At 45.9% G+C, this 16,130-nt stretch overlaps 1 protein-coding gene across 5 annotated transcripts in view; it reads left to right on the top strand.

Moving 5' to 3' along the window:
• LOC146519320 (integrin alpha-3-like) overlaps positions 1-14,221 on the top strand; it is a 25,709-nt gene extending 11,488 nt beyond the window's left edge. Inside the window, exons 9-28 of one of the 5 annotated variants that reach the window (XM_085156149.1) lie at positions 1-52; positions 210-403; positions 481-862; positions 1,003-1,080; positions 1,168-1,235; positions 3,424-3,560; positions 4,277-4,420; positions 4,495-4,592; positions 6,374-6,542; positions 7,448-7,534; positions 7,637-7,716; positions 7,791-7,868; positions 9,989-10,091; positions 10,162-10,338; positions 10,482-10,604; positions 10,822-10,932; positions 12,546-12,644; positions 12,744-12,869; positions 13,305-13,459; positions 14,111-14,221. The exon at positions 1-52 is cut by the window's left edge and continues 102 nt beyond it. In XM_085156149.1, the coding sequence (XP_085012275.1) occupies positions 1-52; positions 210-403; positions 481-862; positions 1,003-1,080; positions 1,168-1,235; positions 3,424-3,560; positions 4,277-4,420; positions 4,495-4,592; positions 6,374-6,542; positions 7,448-7,534; positions 7,637-7,716; positions 7,791-7,868; positions 9,989-10,091; positions 10,162-10,338; positions 10,482-10,604; positions 10,822-10,932; positions 12,546-12,644; positions 12,744-12,869; positions 13,305-13,415 (2,417 nt within the window). In that variant the 3' untranslated portion in view covers positions 13,416-13,459; positions 14,111-14,221. Of the gene's footprint in view, positions 53-209; positions 404-480; positions 863-1,002; positions 1,081-1,167; positions 1,236-3,423; positions 3,561-4,276; positions 4,421-4,494; positions 4,593-6,373; positions 6,543-7,447; positions 7,535-7,636; positions 7,717-7,790; positions 7,869-9,988; positions 10,092-10,161; positions 10,339-10,481; positions 10,605-10,821; positions 10,933-12,545; positions 12,645-12,743; positions 12,870-13,193 lie in introns of all 5 variants that reach the window. The other 4 variants (XM_085156150.1, XM_085156152.1, XM_085156151.1 and 1 more) reach the window with 4 other exon arrangements.
• Positions 14,222-16,130: the final 1,909 nt, after the last annotated feature.

Here is a 16,130-nt window from a genome sequence, read left to right on the forward strand (position 1 = left end):
TGGGCTCGTATTTTGGGAACGCCTTGGCAATTGCTGACCTCAATAATGACGGGTGAGGAATGGTTTATGGGTCACATGACCCACACTCGGTCAGTACCTTTAGTAAAATCTTCCTATGACAACAGCTCAGTGGGAACCACGGAGCACCTTAACCTAAACCTGAGGAACATGTTTCAGGAACACTCACTGAGCTGCTTTTTGTCCCGCAGGTGGAACGACCTGCTGGTGGGCGCTCCTTTTTATTTCCACCGTCAGACGGAGGTGGGCGGGGCAGTTTATGTCTACGTGAACGTAGGAGGGAGGTTCAATTCTGAGCCCAGCGTGGTGCTGAAGGGGCCGGCGGGGTCGGCGTTCGGCATGGCTGTGGCTGCTGCAGGAGACCTCAACCAGGACGGCTTCCAGGGTGAGGGCTCGACGTGATGCTGGTGTGTTCGTGATCGGTAATCAGTAGTCATGGTGACGGGTCTTTGGTCGTTCCAGACTTTGCCATCGGAGCTCCTTTTCATGAAGCAGGAAGTGTGATGATCTGGACAGGAAGCAGTGAGGGCATCTCTACAGAGCCGAGCCAGGTCTCACAGAAACACTTTCTATGTTTGACCCAGGACTTCAAACCAACTCTGAACCATCAGAGAGCAGACATGTCCTCACGGGACAGACCAGTTTTGACAGTGATGGTTTTTAAATTGGTGTGCAGACACACCTGTGACCCCGCCTCCTCCTCTGTACAGGTGATCCGAGGCAGCACGGTCTCCCCTGTTTTCGGGACTTTTGGCTACTCCCTTTCTGCAGGCGGGGATGTTGATGGGAACTATTACCCGGACCTGCTGGTTGGTTCTCTCGATGATACCGTTGTTCTGTTCAGGTACCAACTTCTGCGCTAAATAGTGCTCATCTAAAGTACATTTTGAAGTCCTCAAAGTACTGAACATTAGCACTTACTGCTAATTAAGAGCTCCAGAATAACTAAATTCATGCATTTATTAATGATGTGTTGATCCTCAGGAGTCGACCGGTCATCCATTTAAATAAAACACTCAAAGTTTCTCCGACCATCGTGGACCCGAACAGCTGTGACTTCTGGTGAGATTCAAAGCTAACATGCTCACAGACACACTCGGTATGGAGGTGTTGTCACACGATAACATGCTAACAGCCCGACTCTCTCAGTATACAGGTGGAAGTGTGTTTCTTCTACATGTTCAACAGGGGAGAGAAGAGCGACAGAGACAACATCAGTGAGTCAAAGACTTTCCATTACTTTTTTCAAAACAATGTACCCACGTATCTGATCATGCTAACGTCTGCCAAGGTTGGAAGGCTGGGCTGGAAGGTTTGGCTCTGTGGAGGAGAGCATACGAGTGGCCAAAACAGGACTGCAGGGAGATGTGCGTGCAGGATAGCTGAGCCCAATTAAACCAGGAAGTATTGTCAGACGCGGTAGTACACCTGTAACATGCTATGTCTACCTGGCAGGTTCAGAATCAGTCCCGTTTCATTAGTTTTTGATGGCGTTTGATGCAAGAGTTGGACAACTGTGGTTGTCCCAGGATTTACATATGTTTCCTGTTTGCTTTCCGATGCCCATAGCTGCGGGTTTCCTTCAGTTTAAGGGTGCATTACCCCGACCTTCTGGCTGTAGTTGCTCATTATATCCAACCAGGTGCCCGTGTGCCAGTAAAATCAGTCATAAACTGTTATCAAAGTAAATCATGACCATTCCCAGTTTCCCAGAGTTTGGCTGTTGAAAGATGAAGTCATGTGACTCATCCAAGGTTCACGCCCCTATGGCCTGCTGCAAGAGGAGGTGCTGCCTTCAAAGCTGAGCTCAGGTTAACCTGCAACAGGTGAATCTGACTCTCACTGTCCATCTCGCATCACTCTCAGCACCTGCAGACAGAAACTACGCCGCAGGATTTTATCGGGCAATTGAGCGAGATCAGCCCACCAACGTGTAACCATGGAAACAGCCCATAGTGGTTTCTGACCTGTAGACACACACCTGGGTCAGGTGACCTGAGGTAACCTCAGGAGAGTCTAAGCGAGCACAGCAAGCGAGCACACTGCCACTAACAAGAGGTTACAGGCTGCTAATGACATCAGCTTCCTGTGTGTGTGTGTGTGTGCGTGCGTGCGTGCGTGCGTGCGTGTGTGTGTGTGTGTGTGACAGGACACAGCTGTCAATTAGCTCCACACAGGCTCTGAGCGTGTGTCCTTATTGTGTCTCGTTAACTTGACCAATCAGAGCTGAGGCCACACTGTTGCTAACACGCCTGTACACACGCCTGTACACACACGCACAGATGACATCATGGCGTGTCCTTGTGTGTCCTCTTGTCCCCTGAGTGTTTCTCTGAATGATAAATCACATTACAGAAACTGATATTATTACATCTGAGACTCTCTCAGTGTGTGTGTGTGTTTGCTGGTTGTGTTAATTTGACCAATCAGAGACAAGGTCACCTCACTGTGTCTCTGGACCCGAGCGCCTGTCTCACAGAGGAGCTGATAACATGTCAACTACACACAGGAAGAGAAGACCAGAGTCCATTCAAGTATTGGCTAATTTAGCATTGGTCTGCAAATATAAATATATTGATAAACTATTGATAAACCCCAGCATAAAAAGACTAATTCCTCTGTCATCGCAGGTCACACCAACTAAAACTGAAAATAATTTCAAATTAATAAAAATATATTTTTCCCTGCAAGTTGATCTAAAGTCGTCCTGTTCCATTACAGAAGCACCGTGAGGCTTCAGCCAACTCTCAGTAATACATCCGATACCTTTTCTGCTATAATTAAACCCCAACTCAAACCCCAAACTGTAGTATTGGCAGAAAAATCAGTGTGATGGCAGTAATCCAGAGTATCTGTCAATCCCGAGTGAGAAGCATCCACCTTTATTTACTCTGGAGGAGGCTGTTTGTGAATGGAGTCTGATACACAGAGGGACAAAAGGACCCCCTGATGATCCTCTAATCACATGAGCCAAGGTGTGAAACTGGGTGTGGCTCATTGTGAAACCTGGCCCCACCTTATCATGTGATTTCCTGAGGTCAGATGGTCCAGGATGTGAGTGGGCGTTAAGGCGTCTGGGGAGGGAACTCAAAACTGGATTGAAAGAGGATGCTAACGTTCACATGTTTGACAGAGAGGACAGATGGTTTGAAAGAGGAGTGCAAGAAGCATCTATGTCCACTGTGAGCGACCATCTTTGAACAGAGGCGGGGCTTACGACACCAACTGTCAGCCATCTATAATCCAGTTTTGAGATCCTCCCCAGACGCCTTAACGCCCACTCACATCCTGGACTCTATTGGTGTCTGTCACATGTCAGGGTTAAGGAACAGCAAATAAACATCACAACCTGTGATTATCTTACTTTGTGTGTTTTATGTTTGAACCCTTGTCTTTGTGTCACAGCCATCCTCTTCACACTGACAGCTGACATCACTAGTGTCAAGCCCCGCCTCAATTTTCGTGACAACGGGCAGAGCGTGTACTCTGATTACCTGTCGATGCCGCTGGAGCAGTGCAGGACGCTGAGAGTGGGACTGCAGGTGAGACAAACACAGGCATAGCACCCCCTACAGGCCGCTGAAATCTGACAAGCACGTCCACGGAAACGAAACATTTAGTGTCGAGCGGCGAGTGTCGGAGCTTTGTCCCGGTTTATTTAAAGCTAGCTCACTCTGAGTCCCAAACCAGCGCACCACAGAACGAGAGCAAAGTCCAAACGTGGTCCTCCAGTTCTGCATGAAAACCCTCAAAGACCTTAAATTATATTTTTTCCTTCAGAGTCAGACGAAGGAAGTTCTGCTGTGTGAGATATAACTGATTCTGATGATCAAAGTCATGATGACTTTCTGCTGCCATGTTATTCATGCGGCTGCTGACAGACTCCACATCCTGCTTCTCAGCCACAGCTCAACAGGAAAACCACAGCGAGGATCTGAGGTGGTGTGTAGGCAGGTTAAATCTCTGCAGGTCGAAGCAAAAGTCACGTTCATGTGTTTCTGATCGCTCGGCTCTCGTCCTGTTTTCACTCTGTGATTCTGTTTCAGTCTGTCAGCGAGCCGGCTGTTTCTCGTGCTTTCAGTCCACTGACTCGTGTTTACTTCACATTCCTGCTGATCACCACCTGCTTTCAGCCTGATTTCCTCCAAGTGGCCAGTTCACATCAGTCCGCCTGGACAGATCCTGCAAAGAAGCTCCTGCAGTCACGTTGGCACTGAGCTGATGTTCAGTTTCTGTTCTGTGTTCTTATGTTCTGAAGAGTGTAATCAGAGACAAAGTGGAGCCTCTGGTGTTCTCCTTGAATGCCTCCTTGTACGAGAAGTTTCCCAAGAAAAAAAAGAACGTGCAGGACCTGAAACGCCTCCCGGTGCTGAGTGAGACGCCCCAACCCATCAGAACCCAGGTCAGAACCCATCAGAACCTTTTATAGGAACGCCAAACACTGCTGGTCTGACCGATGCTGTCCTTGTCCCTCAGATCCACATCCAGAAGGCCTGTGGTCCTGATAACCGCTGCCACAGCAACCTGCAGATGACGGCTCGGTTCACCGATGAGAGCCAGCGAGCTTTCCCCGAGTGAGTGAACAGCACACACTGCTCAGCCCAAAAAAGATGGTTGGACAGAAACACTCAGCAGGAAGCACGAGGTCATGTGATAACAAGCCAAAGGCATGCTGAAGCAGATAAGAAGCTCTGTACTTCACTGGGGTTAAAGTCTTTGTTATTATTTATCATTATTTATTATCTCATTTATATTTGCATACCCAGAAATCCACTACACTTGAAAAAGAAAATGAAGCAACTGAGACTTTAATCACTGTGACAGCTGTACACTCCATGACTCAGCAGCTTCAGACCCTCCTTTAGCAGCAATAAGTTGTTGTGATTGATTTCACCAAACAGCATGTTGTTAATTTGCATGAATTTGTTGTTGTTGATGGTGGAGCCAATGAGAATCCATAAGGAATAGAATTGATAAGTGATATCAATAATGAAATCGAAATCGCTAAATTCTTATCAGTTCCCATCCCTGGGCGCACCATGTGAACATCAGTTTCTATCATCGAGTGTTGTGTTGTGACTCGATGCTCCAGTGGATACATCTCTGTTTCCTCCTCCTCAGAGTCAGCACAGCCTCACTCACCCCGGGTCACCACTGACCATGTCAGTGATGTCAGTAACGGTCGTCAGTGCATCCCAACACAAACCCAGGCAGTATTCTTTTATTCTATTAAATAAAATGACTGACTGAAGCTTTACATATCCATCTTCTACAGCATATCAGCTAACGCTGCTGGAGTTATTTTCATCTGAATTAAATGAAATTGATGAATGAAATAGATTCAGGATTGTCCCCATGCTCTGTTTCAACCGATGCTCCGGGCAAACCAGGGTTTGGTGGAGTCTGTGCAGCCTGAGTCCATCGCACACCGACCTGCACCCCCTTGGCACCTTACCGGCGCACTGAATGTGTCTACCAGACTGGGTGAGGGTGTTGGAGCACTTTTTCCACCTCCATCAGTGGTGGAGGTGCACCTCCTGGTGCATGTGTACCCGTTATCTGCACCACCAGCATTGCTGTCCCAATCTTTGTGGGACTCCCAGTGAGCAAGGTGTAGCGTCCACTGTCGCCAAGACCTGTGGTGACAGACGGAGGTTAGTTGGAGATGTTGTTGCTGTCCTTAAGCGGACAGCCGAAACAGGGAAGTGCCACGGGGCCTTCTTGTTGGGGCTGCTGCTAGCTGGTTCTCAGCCAGTGTCACAGCGCTGCCACGGTTCACTTCAGTCTGGCACTGCCACCATCTCTGCCAGTGCCCCCTCCCCTGGATGGGTCAGGGGACTGACATTGTCCTGCTGGGCAGTTGGGGGCCACTGTAACATGTGTTAGTGTTTCAGTGTTTTAATTACAAGGTGCCGACTAGCTCAGAATGCTCCTTTTACCACATTTGATCCCGGTGCAGCTGTCTGCTCTCAGCTCCTTCCTTCTCCACGTCCTGGCGGGCTACTGAAATAGGGCAGAGCTGGCCAACCTTGTCTGGCACCTCCCCCTGAACCCACAGACCACATCCCACTTACTTGATGATTGACTTTGATATTCCACTTACTTCCCTGAAGGTGTTCTGCCAGAAAGCCTGAAGGCCAGTGTCTCCTACTAACTGTTAGGTACTGAGATATAATGAAAAACAAATAAATTTAACAGAAACTGTACAAACATTAAGAATAAACAATAACAGACAGAAGAACAGAAGACTGGCTTAGAGTCTGTGAGGTACAACATGGTTAGAGTCTATCAGGTGATTATTAACTAAGACAGCTGCTGAGGTTCGGCCGATGTTTGTGTTCTTGTGTGTTTTCAGGCTTGAGGGTACTCAGGTGATGTACTTCAACTCCACCATCAAGAGGCTGTTTCTGGAGGTTAACGTCAGCAATACACCATCAACAGGTCAACCAGCAGAGGATGCTCACAACACCATTCTGAGCATCAGCATCCCACCATCACTTATCTACTCTGGAGTAGAGACAAAGGTAGAGCAGAACTCAGACCATCCAAGTGGAACACCACGGTGACTTTGTTAGAGCAGCTGTAGGTATTACAGGTACTGTGCTGCAGTGGTTTGTATCATATCTATCTAACAGACTCCAGTTTGTGCATGTAAATGGAGAGTCCTCTTCACACACTGAGGTTAATTATGGAGTTCTACAGGGTTCAGTGCTAGGACCAATTCTGTTTACATTATACATGCTTCCCCTAGGCAGCATCATTAGAAGACATAGCATACATTTACACTGCTATGCAGATGACACCCAGCTCTATCTGTCCATGAAGCCAGATAACACACACCAATTAGTTAAACTGCAGGAATGTCTTAAAGACATAAAGACTTGGATGGCCGCTAACTTTCTGCTTCTTAATTCAGATCAAACTGAGGTCATTGTACTCGGCCCTGAAAAGCTTAGAAATATGGTATCTAAGCAGATTCTTACTCTGGATGGCATTACCTTGGCCTCCAGTAACACTGTGAGGAACCTTGGAGTCATTTTTGACCAGGACATGTCCTTCAACGCACATATTAAACAAATATGTAAGACTGCGTTCTTCCATTTGTGCAACATCTCTAAAGTTAGAAATATCCTGTCTCAGAGTGACGCTGAAAAACTAGTTCATGCATTTATTACTTCCAGGCTGGACGACTGTAATTCATTATTATCAGGAAGTCCTAAAAACTCCCTGAAAAGCCTTCAGCTAATCCAAAATGCTGCAGCAAGAGTCCTGACAGGGACTAGAAAGAGAGAGCAGATTTCTCCTGTTTTGGCTTCCTGTTAAATCCAAAATCCAAAATCCTGCTCCTCACATACAAGGTCTTAAATAATCAGGATCTGATCTTAATGACCTTGTAGTACCATATCACCCCTTTTCCTTTGTGTTTCAGGGTGACGCCTCGGCAGTGGTGGAGTGCTCTGTGGAGGGGACCTCTCTTCAGTGTGAGCTCGGGAACCCTTTCAGAAGCAACAACAAGGTAGGAATATCACTGCTGACCAGGGCACCAGCATTGCTGCTGTCGGTACTGCAGAAACTCTGCTGAGCTCTTTCTGATGTAACGTCTCTTCCTGTGTTTCAGGTTCAGGTTCTGATCAAATTTCAGCCATCTGAGATCAGTTTGGACACACGCGAGATCCAGTCTGTGCTGCAGCTGTCCACGTACGGCCTCCGCCACACGCCGCTCTCTCTGTGTTTGTTGGAGGTTACTGAGTGGCATTTCTGTGTGTCTTCAGGCTCAGTGAACAGCCGGATCTGTCCCCGATCTCCGTCTCCATGGTGGTGGAGTATTTGCTGCAGACATCGCTCAGTTTGTAAGTACAGGTGCACATCAGGTGGCCCGTCTGAGCTTTAAGCTCACTGCCAGGGAGGACGAAGAACCTGAGTTACGACTCTTTGTTGTGAAATGAATCCAGACTGACAAGGACAGTAACCCTGCCCGATGTGAGCCGACACAGAACAACCCGAAACACAGTGGAAATGTTGACCTCAGCTCACAGCGTCAAAATTAATAAAAAGTGATGAACATCAGCACATAGATCAGACAGTATCAATAAACACACGCCTTACATCCATGTAAATGCTGACTAGACTGGCTCTAAGTGCTTTATATTCATCATTCATGCAAACACTTGAGTGTGCTCTAGCTCACATATTCATATTCAGATGGAGCATCTTCAGAGCAAGTTGATGATGATGAAGCCTTTGTCACTTGCAGTTCCCTGCAGTGAAATTGACTCCTTGTACATACGTTACACAAACATCACATCGGGGAGACAGGTCAGAACAGGTAGCTTTGAGGAAAACACTGATGTGTACAACACAATAGGGAGTGGAGGAGAACAACAGAGAACTGTAGTCAGACTGAGCTCCTGGTGGGGCATCAGTGTGAGAACAGAAACTCTAATGAATCTAATAATAACGTATACTTTATTGATCCCCGTGGGGAAATCACTCTCTCTGCATTTGACACATTCACTCAGTGAAGCAGTGGGCAGCCACTAGGCAGGCGCACTGGGGAGCAGTGTGTAGGGACGGTACCTTGCTCAGGTGTGCCTGAGGGTAGCTGTTCGGTAGATTCAAACTCCCAACCTTCGGATCACGGGGCGACCGCGCTACCTACTGAGCTATCCCTATGCCTTCACACCGTAACACCATGAAAAGACATGAGTGACCCGGTGTAGACGGCAGCACCTCTGCCCTGGTCCAGTTGTGTCTGTGTGTGTTCAACAGAGAGAGTCCTCTAGCCGACGCAGGTGGCCTTGAAGGGCAGCGAGTCATTAAGTTGGAGTTGGTATCTTGCCCAAGGCAGTCAGGGATCAAACCACTAACCGTCCAGTTAGTAGGTGACCTGTCTCGTGAGCAGTGTTGTCAAGTTACTTGAAAAAAGCAATCAGTAACTAATTACTGATTGCTTCCCCAAAAAAGTAATCCCGTTACTTTACTGATTACTTATTTTCGAAAGTAATTAATTACTTAGTTACTTTTTAAAAACACGATTTACAACCTGAATAGGTGATAAAGTGATAGATCTTTCAGCCCAATTCTACTTTTTCTGCATAATCATCATACAAAATGTAATCAAATGGAAAAGTCTCTTTTTAAAACTTGTTTTATTAGTTTTAATATTTTAACTTTATGCATCAAGTAAAAAATAAATTATATGCAACATTCTCTGACTGGAAGAATTTTTTTTTGTGTGTTTACACTCAGTCTTTCAAATAGATGCAAGTAAAACACAGCAGAAAATAAATAAAGTCAAAGACTAGCGGTCCTGTTGCTCTATTTTCACCTGTAAAGCAGGAGTGGGGTAGGCGGAGGTTTACCCTGGTGCAGGTGTGCAGCGGTCAGTGGAAGAATCCGCGAGTTTCTCTGTGAGTTTCCCATTACGTCGTAGCTACTCGGTGCTTGTTTGGAAGTTTAGGGTTTTTTCGCTGTAAAAAGAAGTTTTCTTCCCACGCACAACGGACACTAATGTTTTTGTCACTTTTTATGCACTCGATATATGATCCATTGTTGATCTGCACACAGCTGTTGTCACGAACGTCGCACTCGCTTACGTCACTGTCATGAGACATTCTCGCAAAAAAATCACGGTTTTAGTAACGCAGTAACGCAGCGTTCCTACGGGAAAGTAACGTAATCTAATTACCGTTTTTGCAATAGTAATCCCTTACTTTACTCGTTACTTGAAAAAAGTAATCGGATTACAGTAACGCGTTACTGCCCATCTCTGCTCGTGAGCTACAGACACCCCGTACTTATATGGTTAATGGGGGACAAGGAAGTGAGGCAGGTATGAAGAGGATGAAGAGTGCTGGACAGGTGAAAAGAATGGCCACAGTGGTCCACAGAAACGCTCCAACACGGAGCCACACTTCTCAGTATGTTAAATGGAGAAGGCGTGGTAACCTTTCATCTGGTACCCCGACAGAATTTCAACGTCAGGCCCCACCTCCTTCAGTGGTCATGTGATCGGTGAGGTGGCAATGAAGAAGACCAAGGACATCGGCAGCCTGCTGCTCTTGACCTTCCAGGTTAGTCTGAAAACATTTACAGTTCTGCGTGACCCTCACCAGGTCAGGTGTGAACGGTATTCTCCATCAGGTGCATGTCCAGGGAAAGCCGCTGGGCCACCTGGGCACCCTGGAGGTGGAGTTTGATTGGCCGATGGAAGCCACCAATGGGAAGTGGCTGCTGTACCTCACAGAGATCCAAATAAACGGTACTTCAGAGCCTCGCTGCTCTCCACCCGGCAACATCATTAATCCTCTCAACCTCACGGTAACCACAGCAACATCAGCCTCATACACTCCTTTCAAAATAAAAGTCGTTCTTCGTTAGAATAAAGGCCGATTAAAACTGAACTGTTTACAGAAGATTTTAAACTTGTCTCTGAAAGTTAGCCTGTCTTCCTGTTGGTTCAGCTGTCAAAAGAGGAGAAGAAGAAGATGAAGAGGAATCTGGATGAAGTAAACGAGGAAGAGGAGCAGACCGGCAGAACTCCAACTGTCCTCCATCTTCAGAGGAAGAAGAAGCGCTACAGTCTGGTACAGACACAAGCACGGGGACACACTGTTTCTACAAGCTTGTTGACAATCTTGGAGGACAGGACAGTTTTAAATGTGGGGACATTTAGGAGAGAGGACAATTTGAGGAACATTTTGACATGTTTTAGAAAACTGAGGGCTTCTGAAGAACATGAGGACAGTTTTATGAGGACGTCCACAGTTGTGTTTCAAAGTAACCACAGTAACCGTGTTGCAGGACTGTGTCCGCGGAGCGAGGTGTGTGAAGTTCGTCTGTCCTCTCGTGAGCATGAACAACTCGGCGACTCTGACCATCAAAGCCCGACTGTGGAACTCCACCATGATCGAGGTAAAAGGGCAGCCCCAGTCTTGTACCCTCATTTAATGCTGCTTTCATTCTGCTGGTTCACTTCCTGCCAGCATGCAAACATTTAGCAGCTAAAGAAGCAAACGGACACCAGTGTTGGTCAAGTTACTTGAAAAAGTAATCAGTAACTAATTACTGATTACTTCCCAAAAAAAGTAATCCCATTACTTTACTGATTACTTATTTTCAAAAGTAATTAATTAAGTTACCAGGACCAGGACATGTCCTTCAACGCACATATTAAACAAATATGTAAGACTGCGTTCTTCCATTTGTGCAACATCTCTAAAATTAGAAATATCCTGTCTCAGAGTGACGCTGAAAAACTAGTTCATGCATTTATTACTTCCAGGCTGGACTACTGTAATTCATTATTATCAGGATGTCCAAAAAACTCCCTGAAAAGCCTTCAGCTAATCCAAAATGCTGCAGCAAGAGTCCTGACAGGGACTAGAAAGAGAGAGCAGATTTCTCCTGTTTTGGCTTCCTGTTAAATCCAGAATTCAAAATCCTGCTCCTCACATACAAGGTCTTAAATAATCAGGCCCCATCTTATCTTAATGACCTTGTAGTACCATATCACCCTATTAGAGCACTTCGCTCTCGCTCTGCAGGCCTACTTGTTGTTCCTAGAGTATTTAAAAGTAGAATGGGAGGCAGAGCCTTCAGTTTTCAGGCCCCTCTTCTGTGGAACCAGCTTCCAGTTTGGATTCAGGAGACAGACACTATCTCTACTTTCAAGATTAGGCTTCAAACTTTCCTTTTTGCTAAAGCATATAGTTAGGGCTGGACCAGGTGACCCTGAATCCTCCCTTAGTTATGCTGCAATAGACGTAGGCTGCCGGGGATTCCCATGATGCATTGAGTTTTTCCTTTCCAGTCACCTTTCTCACTCACTATGTGTTAACAGACCTCTCTGTATTGAATCATATCTGTTATTAATCTCTGTCTCTCTTCCACAGCATGTCTTTTATCCTGTCTTCCTTCTCTCACCCCAACCAATCACAACAGATGGCCCCGCCCCTCCCTGAGCCTGGTTCTGCTGGAGGTTTCTTCCTGTTAAAAGGGAGTTTTTCCTTCCCACTGTCGCCAAAGTGCTGCTCATAGGGGGTCATATGATTGTTGGGCTTTTCTCTGTATCTATGAAGCGCCTTGAGGCGACTTTTGTTGTGATTTGGCGCTATATAAATAAAATTGAATTGTTACTGCCCACTTCTGACGGAGACCAGAAGAATTCAAAACTGGAGCTTAAAGAGACTAATCCGTTCGCATCACAACTACAGAGACAAAGTGGTTTTTATTCTATTTGTTACATTTTATTTAGATTGATAGTTTCTATTTTTGGTTTCTTTTGCTCTATATTTTTTAAACTAGATTTTTTTTTGTCTGTGTGTAAAAGTGTTGTTGAAATTAACCCTCGTTATCATTTAAATACTGCATGAAAACTCTTAAGACCTCTGAAATGCAACAAATGTCATCCTCTGAGCTCAGAAAGCATTTCTGTCCCCAAACCTGCAGACACCTGTGCTCAGATATCAGGACTGTTTGTTTTTTTATCCTCTCATGGCCAGTTACTGCTCCTTGTTGTGTTTCAGGACTACAGCGATGCGAGCAGTGTCTTGGTTCAAGGCCAGGCGTCTCTGAAGCTGCAGACCAACAAACCCACCGTGAACATGGAGTCTCACAGCTCGCAGGTAACAGATGGCAGCTAGTGCCCCCTAAGGACCGTTGCACCCTCCTTCACAGTTCGCTGTATGTGGCTGTAGTTTGAATCTCTGAGGTATTCTCTGCAGATTGAGGTCTACATCTATCCAGATCTGGGGCTACAGGTGGACTCTGGCGCCCCCCTATGGATCATCATGTTGTCTGCCCTGGCAGGTGTCCTGCTGCTGGCTCTCATCTGTCTGCTGCTCTGGAAGGTAACCCGGGTGTTAACATACAGAAATGATGCAGCAGATAACGTCATAGTCCAGGGAAACTTTTTGACTATTATCCCCCGTCTCCACAGTACTCATATATTCTTATAACAACAGCTTAATTTCAGCTGCCTGGTGTTTTGTGTGTAAACTGAAAGATGATTTTGATCAGAGGAAGTCTTTAAATTGTTCATTTGGCATAGAAACTGGGAGAAAAAGTCTTAAATTATTCCAGTGAAATCTTTGTTCCTGAGCTGGAATTACAAACCATCTCTGAGTGTCCTCTTCTGAAAGATGGCTCCAGTTCTGCTGCCAGACTGGTTCCAGTTTTAGGTTCCAGAGCAGCATCAACTCATCACCACTCATCACCACTCATCATTCATCTGTATCGTGAGCTTTATCTCTGTAAAGTGTTGTGTGTCGCCCCCTGCTGTTCAGTGTGGGTTCTTCAGGAGAGCCAGCACCAGGGAGCTGTACCAGGCAAAGACCCAGAAGGCCAGGATGAAGAGCCAGCCATCTGAGAACGACAGGCTGACCGAGGAGCTCTGAGGCTGGGTCACCGCAGCCAGAGAGCCCGGCTGTGAGGACCAGAGGTGGAAGGGTTACCAACTGATTACTGAGACTATGAAAAGTGCTGAGTCTGATCAAAGTTAAAAAAGTTTGTACTTGCTTAAAATAGTCAGCACTGATCCTTTGAGGTTCTTTGAAATTTTGTCTTAAATTTGATCAATTCTAGGTTTTTACTAATAACGACACCCCCACAAATTCATCTCCCATAATAAAACCTGTTTCATCCATAATCTCAGGAACCATTTGACCTCCTGTTTCCATCTGCTCTACCTTTTCTAATTGATCATCTCACCAAAACATGTGCTTGCTTGTGTTTGTTGGCTCTTCTCTGCAGATTTGATGGAGCTTTTATTCTGAAAGGAGCCACAAAGGACACATTAACGGAAACGGCAGAAAAAAATTAAGCGGGCTCACCCTTTAATGTGTCTGTGGCCACACCTGCTAGATTTTTGCAGCCAATCAAATCAAATTTCACACACACAAATCCCGACAGACTCCTTAAACCAAAAAATATTCAGTTTGCTGTCAATGCAAGGAATTATGGGAAATCACCCCAAATAGCACCAGCATGAATCTGCCTTTCAGCAACTGGTTATCCCAGCAAGCTCACCTGTGTCACCTGTTCACTGCCTCTGTGGACATACAAGGTCTCTGATCCTTCTTCTTCTCTGCAGTGCGGGTTCTTTGTGCGTCAGGGGGTGTGGCGGGCGGTGGCGCTCCATCAGGGGAGGATTATGGGTAAAGACGACCTGCAACAGCAGCACATGGATGCTGACGGATTCCTGATCCAGGACCAGGTCTCCTCATGTCGAAACAGGAAGTCCCCGAAACACTGGGTCACTTCCTGGACTGAGACTCACTGAGAGACTCTCAGCGTCTGAAAAAATAAAGACCGGACCAAACTGGACCAAAACAAACCAGTTCTAACTGGACCAAACTGGACCAAAACAAACCAGTCCTAACTGGACCAAACTGGACTAGACCAAACCAAACCAGTTCTAACTGGACCAAACTGGACTAGACCAAAACAAACCAGTTCTAACTGGACCAACACACTGCCAGTGTGAGTCTGCTGTCATGTGAAAACCTCGTGATGTGTTTACATTCATGTTGTAGACGGAGATGTGAGGTTTCCAGCTGACAGCAAGCACAGAAGATTATAGATGATTGGTTATTGATCTGTGTGTATATGTGTACATCTCTTAGCCACGGATTGGAAACAGATTGGTGTTTTCCTTTAAAGGGCTGGAATCAAAATGAGGGGACTGCTCCTTTAATATGGCAGCAGTCTTTGTGCTGCCTTCAAGGGCTCCCCGTAAAATCTCCTTTGAGAAAGCTGTTAGTAAAACCATCCCGGTTGCCTTTAGGTGCGGTCGGCTCTTCTGTGAAACTGTTTGGTGTCTCGTGTACTTTTACAGGCTGTTTTTGTATATTTGTGATATTTCTGACTGCGCTTGAAAGTCTGTGTAAAATGTGGGTGCGTTAACTGCATATCAGTGTCTTTGTCAATGATATTAAACTATGTTTTGTATTATTAACTGGCTCTGCTGTTTAGAAGAGAATACAATAGAATAGAATAGAATAGAATAGAATAGAATAATCCGTTAATTGTCCCACAAGGGGAAATTTGGTTGTAACAGCAGCCAGAAAGACACATATACAAACAAACAGGACACAGGACAGAAACATACACAATTTTTCTTACATATTTACATTAAGGACAATGGTTACTATAAACAGAGAGTACTGTACAGTTATTAAATTAAATAAAAATAACTACAGATAAGAGGCAAACCAGGTTGTAGTGCGAATCGGTTGATTAACTTATTGCAGTTACAGCATTGATGTAAACATTTGTGTTTGTTGGGAGCAGTTCAGATTGTACAGTCTGACAGCTGCAGGGAGGAAGGAGCTGCAGAAACGCTCCTTCATGCATCGAGGATGCAGCAGTCTGTCACTGCAGCAGCTCTGCAGCAACATCTACATGCATGCAGACTCTGTCCATCAGAGATGTTATTTTGGCCAGAGTCCTTCTGTCTCCCACCACCTGCACTGGGTCCAGGGTGCATCCCAGAACAGAGCTGGCCTTCCTGATTAGTTTATCCAACCTCTTCCTCTCAGCTGTCGATAAACTGCTGCTCCAACATACAACACTGTAAAATATGACAGATGCCACCACAGAGTCAAAGAAGGTCTTTAAAAGCGCTCCCTGGACTCCACATGACCTCAGCCGCCTCAGCAGGTAGAGTCTGCTCTGACCCTTCCTGTAAACAGCATCAGTGTTGTGGCTCCAGTTTATTATTCAGGTGAACACCCAGGTACCTATAAGAGTCCACTATCTCAATGTCCACTCCCTGGATGTTCACCAGTGTCAGTGTGGTGGGTCTGCGTCTCCGGGAGTCCACCACCAACTCCTCCGTTTTCCCGGCGTTGATCAGCAGGTGGTTCTGCTGACACCAGTCCACAAAGTCCAGAGTCCACCGCCTGTACTCTGAGTCGTTGTTTTTTACCTGCAGTGATGTGCTCAGGGTCTACTTTAGCTAAAGTTCCTGGCATCTTTGGTCATTTCAGGATCAACAGGAGCAAATGAAAGATAAAACACATCATCATTTATTGTCTCTCAGCCAGCAGACCTGTTTGAAATATTTGAAGGCCAATGAGTCAGTAGATATTCATATATAGATGAGTATCAAT

This window comes from Neolamprologus multifasciatus, chromosome 4 (assembly GCF_963576455.1).
Source record: "Neolamprologus multifasciatus chromosome 4, fNeoMul1.2, whole genome shotgun sequence".
NCBI lineage: Eukaryota > Metazoa > Chordata > Actinopteri > Cichliformes > Cichlidae > Neolamprologus > Neolamprologus multifasciatus.